Source organism: Quercus lobata, chromosome 12 (assembly GCF_001633185.2).
Source record: "Quercus lobata isolate SW786 chromosome 12, ValleyOak3.0 Primary Assembly, whole genome shotgun sequence".
Lineage (NCBI taxonomy): Eukaryota > Viridiplantae > Streptophyta > Magnoliopsida > Fagales > Fagaceae > Quercus > Quercus lobata.
The window spans coordinates 9,326,514-9,333,649 of NC_044915.1; the positions used below are offsets into that span (position 1 = coordinate 9,326,514).

Here is a 7,136-nt window from a genome sequence, read left to right on the forward strand (position 1 = left end):
GAAGGTCGTGATAATCATTACTCACAGAAAGCCACTCCTAATGTTTTTGTTCCAACTCGCGACTCATTGCATTGTACTTATCATATAGAACCCGACCAACCATGACACCACGTGTTAATACCTTGCACTTTGCAGGCTTTTTTTTTTTTTTTTTTTTTTTTTTTTTTTTTTTTTTTGAGTTAAAGTATCTGCGTGTAAATCTAAGTTGTCACCAGTTCAGTTCCTAAAAAAAAAAAAAAAAAAAGTTCAAATCACCAAAATTCGCCACGTGTCCTCCCCCGCCTTCTTCGCTTTCCCTTTCATATCTTTTTGGCTCTCAACTTGGTCACGCTTTTTTCTCCACTTCGACCCATCAAACTCAGTAAGGTTTACGTTCTTGTTTCTTTACTAACACCTTTCTTTCTGGGGTTAGTTACTTTTTTATTTTTTATTTTTTTATTTTTTTATTTTTCCATTTATTTTCTTGCATTAAATTCATCCTTTTCCAGATCAGTTTGTGGGTATATTCTAACTACTACGGAATCAAGCCGTTTTTTGCTGTTATTTTAGCTTGTTTTACGTTGTTGCGTTATGTTACTTTACCTTAAATTATGAATGTGCTATGAGAGTTGTGGAGAATAATTGGTGAGGAATTTGAGTTTTTTTTTTTTTTTTTTTTTTTTTTTTTTTTGAGGTGTAAGATCATAAACATGTCTCGGAGTTCTGACACAACAAGGCGAACCCCACCTGGGATTTTGCTTATGAGAAGCATTAGAGGCAAGGATTGGAGCTTTTCTACTTACAGATATGTGGTTTTGTTTGTTACATTCATTGCATATGCTTGTTATCATGCTTCTCGAAAACCCACTAGCATAGTTAAGAGTGTATTGTATCCTGATCCCAATAGGCCCCTTGGCAATGGGCAGTACCCTTGGCCAATTGCCAATGTGTTTATCAAGGAGAGATTTTCAGATACTGGCATAAATAGGATGAGGAACAAGGGTTGGGCTCCGTTTAATGGACCCGACGGGACATCAAAATTAGGGGAGATTGATGTTGCATTTCTTGCTTGTTACTCTTTGGGAATGTATGTTGCAGGCCACTTGGGCGATACGTTGGATCTTCGGTTGTTTCTGACGACCGGGATGATTGGGAGTGGAATTTTTGTTGGGATATTTGGGATGGGATATTTTTGGAATGTGCATGTGTTTTGGTTTTTTCTTTTAATGCAAATGGTTGCTGGATTGTTTCAAGCAACTGGTTGGCCTTCGGTCGTTGCTGTTATTGGCAATTGGTTTGGGAAGAGGAAGAGGGGTTTGATAATGGGTATTTGGAATGCACATACTTCGGTTGGGAATATTACTGGATCTCTCCTTGCTGCTAGTGTTTTGAACTACGGGTGGGGCTGGTCTTTCATAGTTCCCGGTGCATTAATAGTCATGGGAGGCATACTGGTTTACTTTTTCTTGCCTGCTTACCCTGAGGATATTGGATTTACTTGCCCACAAGGTTCAGCTACGAATGCAGTGGCAGAGCCTAATGATGAAGAAGCTCAGATAAGTAAAAGAAATGTTGTTGGAGGGGAAATAAATAGTGCTTCCCAACATGGATCAGTGAGAAGAAAAAGTGTCGGGCTCCTTGAAGCTTGTTCTATTCCAGGAGTGATACCATTTGCATTGTGCCTTTTCTTTGCGAAGCTTGTGGCCTACACGTTTCTGTACTGGTTACCATTCTATTTAAGTCAGACAGGTATTTTTCTGTATTTCCTTAATCGTTATAAAGGAGCAAACTAATGTTACTTATAAACTTGTAAGATTTTACATTGCTATCTGCTTTGTCAGTGCTTCTGATTTTTTTTTTTAATGGTATTTGTTGTCTTGTTTATGGACTCAGAGAAGCTTTCAAGTAATTGTGGGTGGTTAGAAATAGTCAAGATTGATGATGTAAAGGAGGCTGAAAGTAGAGCAGATGCTAGTTTACTGTGGGACTTGCATAATAATTTATTTATTTATTTTAATTTTTTGCATTCCCAACTTAAACCTCCCCTAATAGAGGTGAAACTTTAGGTGTCATTTTCGAAACAATGATTAATGGTTGTATGTTTCCAATTAATAACTAAAAGGAGGAGTAGATATAAGTGTTATATAATCAGAAAAAAAAAGGGAGAGGAAAACTAAAAGGACTGGATATAGCTCCTGTATCATGTGTTTCCACCATTCTGCTCCTCTATTGTTGCATGTAGTTATAGCTAATTCCATAATTTTTTTTTTATTAATGATTCTTTGTTTCATCAAAACATTCTAGAATAAGAGTGATCAATTAATCTGCTGTTGTACAGTTATGTTGGTGTGATTGTCTTCATCCAAGCATTGATCCAACTGTTTTTCAAAGTGAATGGTGTTCATGAAATTTTTCTATTTACTTTTTGTTAAGTAATAAAATGTTAACATATTTGATTATTTTTTAATAGCGACAATAGAGTTGAAGTACCTTTCTAGGGGGTTCATTTTTCTGATAAAGATCATTACCATGAGGTAATTCGTGCTAATTTCTTATGCATTCTATATGTGGATGGTAGAAGCCATTAAAATTTATAAAATTGATTTTATTACTGCTTATAATTTATAATTTCATTATAAAGATTGCTTTCAGAAGTTGAACACTTTTTATGCACAATGTTGTTAAGTTCGCAATCGTATATGAATTCTCCTGGGTAGATTCTTGTACCTGTTACTTTTCTTTGCATACTTTAATGATTCCACGGAGCCATATCCTGTTTGGGGCTCTTTATTGCTTATAAATCATCTTTATGCATCTGCTATAATGTTTCCATCTTTATTCTCTTTTATGATTTGGCAGAAATTGGTGGAGAGTATGTTTCTGTAAGATCCGCTGGAAATCTGTCTACTTTGTTTGATGTAGGAGGCATTGTTGGGGGAATCCTAGCTGGCTACATGTCTGATAAACTTAATGCTCGTGCTACTACAGCTGCCAGCTTCATGTATGCTGCAATTCCTTCAATGCTATTATATCGAACATATGGGAGTATTTCGAAGACTGTCAACATCATACTTATGATGGCTGCTGGCTTGTTTATAAATGGACCCTATGCACTCATTACCACTGCAGTTTCTGCTGACCTTGGCACACATAGTTCTCTTCGAGGAGATTCTCGAGCACTGGCAACAGTGACTGCTATAATTGATGGTACAGGATCAATGGGTGCAGCTCTTGGCCCTCTTCTTACTGGGTTCATATCTACACAGGGATGGGATGCAGTTTTTGTGATGCTAATGATCGGTGCTCTTATTGCGGGGCTTCTTTTATCACGTCTAGTCATTGCTGAACTTTCTGAGAAAACTTGTAAACCAATGTCTCAATCCAGTGGCCAGCAAAGTATTGGAGGTAATATCGTCATTCCCCTTCCCCACTCCCTCCCCCGCCCCCCTTCTCCCCTTCTTTCTTTCTTCCTTTCTTTAACACGTTCATCTGCATTGCTATTTCTTATTGTTTACTTGGAAAAGTGCGTGCAAACACAAAAACTTCCACCCCCCCACCTCCCCCCCCTCCCCCCCCCCCCCCCCCCCAAAAAAAAGAAAAAAGAAAAAAGAAAAAAATAGAGAGTGAGATAGAAAGGAACAAGTTTACCAATCAACAGAATGTATAAATGTAGCATAACCAGTTACTCAGTAAACAATTGAGACCCGTGTTTTAACCTCAGTCAGAAACTTTAAGGTATTCATTGTATTTAGGAAGATTTTTGTTATATATGTGGATAGTGAAATAATTATATACTGTGCTAGTTTAAATACAATGTAATTAGTAATTACTACAAGGGTAACTCATAATATTATTTGTAAAGTTCATATTGGCCCTAATATAAAAATGAAAAGATAGATTGATAAATATCTTAGACGTTTTCTGGAAGAAAGAATTAAACATAAATATTCCAGATAGAAAGCTGATGTTCATTTTCTCACTATCTATAGACTATATACAAAAATATTCTTGCATTGGTTTGTAGGTGTCTTTTCGTGTTTGAATAATTGTGATTCTCTATTATAGAGAATCACAATTATTCAAACACGAAAAGACACCTACAAACCAATGCAAGAATATTTTTGTATATAGGGTTACCTATCAAAAAAAAATAATTGTGATTCTCTATAGCATAATAAACACATTACATGTTTCAGTTTCTATAGTTGCTTCTAACTTTCATGGATCTCATGATCGATTCATTTAGATATCCCATCTTAGTTATTTCAAAGTTGAAAATTAAGGGGCATATTACATCAACCTCTCTCGAGGTTCCAAGAATTGACACTCACCCCCAAACTCTAGTCAAAATGACAACCTACCCTTGTGGTTTGTGATAAACGTACAGATAAGTCCTCCTCCTCTGACATTGTTACTAACTCTAATAAAAGAGAAACCATAGGCAAAGAGACAAACCAAGTGAAACTAGATTGGCTGCTAAGAGAGAAACCAAGGTAAAGAAGAAGAAGCACAGAACGCAAAAAGAAAAGAGAAAAGAAGAAAGGGGTAATTTGGGGATTCACTGATAACCCTTGGGCAATATGGTAGCTTTGATGTCATTGGGGCAAAATGGTGATTTTGTAGCATGGGGGTGGGGAACAAAACTTGATGTTATCAATATGTTAAGGTTAAAATAGGAACATCACTAATTTACATAAAAACCAAACTTCTTAAGTCAAAGTTGGTCTTTGGAGGTTGACTATCATTTTGGCTAAAGTTTGGGGAGTGTTGATTCCTAAAACCCCAAGGGAGGTTGGTATAATTTACCCAACATTTACTCAGTTTGATTATTGTGCAATCTTGAGTGACTTGGGGGAGTTTGGACTGTTTATGGGAGTTGAATTGTTACCCAGTGCAAGTATTGTGTACTAAGATGACAATATTGCTCACAAGTCACAAATGTGCTACTCTTGAGAAATTTTTGATGCAATGGTCTTTGGCTTTGCCAAGGAAAGTTATATGATGTCTGATACAGCCCATGTCTACAGATCCTTAAAACTCCATTCTTCTCTTTTAATCCTAGTAACTGCCAAAGAAAGATAAATCCAGATTGTATTCATGATAGAACCCAATATTGATCACTGATATCTCATCTATTTTTCTTGGATCAAGGCCCCAGATTTCTCATGTTGAATTCCTCCTACAGTCCTACTCCTGTGTAGGTCCATATGTAGAATATCTAAGGCATGGTATAGCAATTCTTCTATTTCCATGGATCTAGGGCTCCAATTCCTGATGTAGAATTTACTCAATTTATGTCTATGGCCAGCTCAGAATATCTCTGACACAAGGAAGCCATACCTATTGCTAATCTAATTGATAGTAAAATGTTCAGTACACATCCTTCAACATACTCCCTCCTCCCTAGGTGCCAAGAGAGTGAGCAACTGTGGACCTTTTTTATTTATCTCTAGACAATAGGCAATCTCTTGTGGTAAACTTGGAAGATCAGTGAAATTTATTGTAATCACGGGAGGAGCCATATGTAGGTTATTCTTTTGGTATCTATTGTTCTGGAAGGGGTGAACCTCTTGAATAATTAACAAACTTATTGCATCTTCTTATTTTATTGGGGAAAACATTATGTTTTCTTCTGTCTTTTACTTCAAAATCACCAATTAAGAGGACAAGTGCATTGTTTTGCCCCTTACTGGATTTCAGTTTTCTCATTTTACTTGTGGGTGGCATAATCTTTATTTTACTTCAAGAAGTTTTTTTAATATTAGCTAAATAAGAAGATTGAAAGAGGTAAACTTAGTTATTTTTGAATCTTAAAAGGCTTTTTTCTCTTAAGATGGCATAGCTCAGAGTTTATTGGGGAAGAAAATTAGATGAGGTAATAAGAGCACAAAGATAGGCAATTTCAAGGGCTCCGCCCCAGTGCCCTTGAAATGTCTTAAATTACAAATTGAAGCTTCTACTTGAGTGAAGGTAGCCTGAAAGGGTAATAATAAGGCTTTTATGAAGGAAAATATGTGAGAAGTAATGAAGTAGTTGGGTTAACCGCCATGTCGGTTCAACAGATTAATGATTCACTGTTCAGAAAAGGTACTTTATCCTAGAAGTGTGCTAGCTTATTGTTTATTTTGATGTTGTGCCTTTGGATAGGATCATAATTTGCTAGCATCTTCAACCCTACCAACATCGCTCTTCTTCGTTTTCCTTTTTTTTATTGTAGTATCCATTTAGCATCACTGCTGTTCTCCCAGTAATCGGGAACCATTACATTAGTTTTGAACTCACAAGTGATCTCTTCTTTTGCAGCTCCTGTGACTCAACCACTTCTAAGTGATCGTAGGTGATAATGAGGTATGTAATAGTACGGCATGGTTCCATGAACGTTGATGTTGTTGAGGAAAGTATAGAAAAAGGCTAAACATGAAGTGGTAATATGTATTTTAAAATATTTATGAGATTTAATGAATTTATTTGTAACTTCTAGCATGTGTACATTGTCTTTAGTGTACACAAACTGATAAGAAATGTTTAGATTTTGTCTAGCATGATTCACTGGGCTTTCCAAGCTAGTTGACTTTTGAGGAGCCAAATTGAGTTGTAGTTACAGACTTACAACTACTGTTGCAGATGGAACCCGAGTTTTTTTGTCAACCTTATTTCTTATTGCTTGTACAGTTTTGTGCTATTCTAATAGTCCAAAATGATTGAACTTGGCAATAATGTTGTATTTAGCTTCTTGTCAAGCTCAATTCAAAATCCTTTTTCCATAGTGAACAGGAAATAAGTAACACATGAGGCTGGGAAAAGGAATCTCCTGTCATTATCATTATCATTATCATTATCCTTAACGCTTAGGATCATATGGTTATTTGCCACTCAACACTAATTGGGTCTAAGCTTGCAACTTCTGCATAATGTTAGGCTTTAGTTGTTGGAGTAATCTCATATGAGTAGTCTTAGCATAAAAGATGAATTTATTTTTTAAAATTTTTTATTAATAGAGTGAGTTTGAATATTACGAATTTAAATGCACTAGAAGCCCTAACCCTCGCAAACATGTAGTGGTGTATTCTGGAGTAAAGGAAATCAGTTAGAACTCCTCCAAATATTAAGAAAAAAAAAAAGACAATTGAAAAGGGCTGGACTGAAAAAGCATAAAA

General features: G+C 36.0%; 1 protein-coding gene across 2 annotated transcripts; it reads left to right on the plus strand.

The window, feature by feature from the left end:
* Nucleotides 1-226: 226 nt before the first annotated feature.
* LOC115972364 (putative glycerol-3-phosphate transporter 4) lies at nt 227-6,524 on the plus strand. Of its 2 annotated transcripts, none has more exons than XM_031092632.1 (4): nt 227-407; nt 674-1,728; nt 2,839-3,384; nt 6,283-6,524. In XM_031092632.1, exons 2-4 carry the CDS (start codon nt 690-692, stop codon nt 6,318-6,320), a joined length of 1,623 nt encoding a protein of 540 aa, XP_030948492.1. In that variant the 5' UTR covers nt 227-407; nt 674-689; the 3' UTR covers nt 6,321-6,524. The 2 variants fall into 2 exon arrangements, with proteins under 2 accessions (XP_030948492.1, XP_030948491.1); XM_031092631.1 differs by having other exon boundaries at nt 227-361.
* The last annotated feature ends 612 nt before the right edge of the window (nt 6,525-7,136 follow it).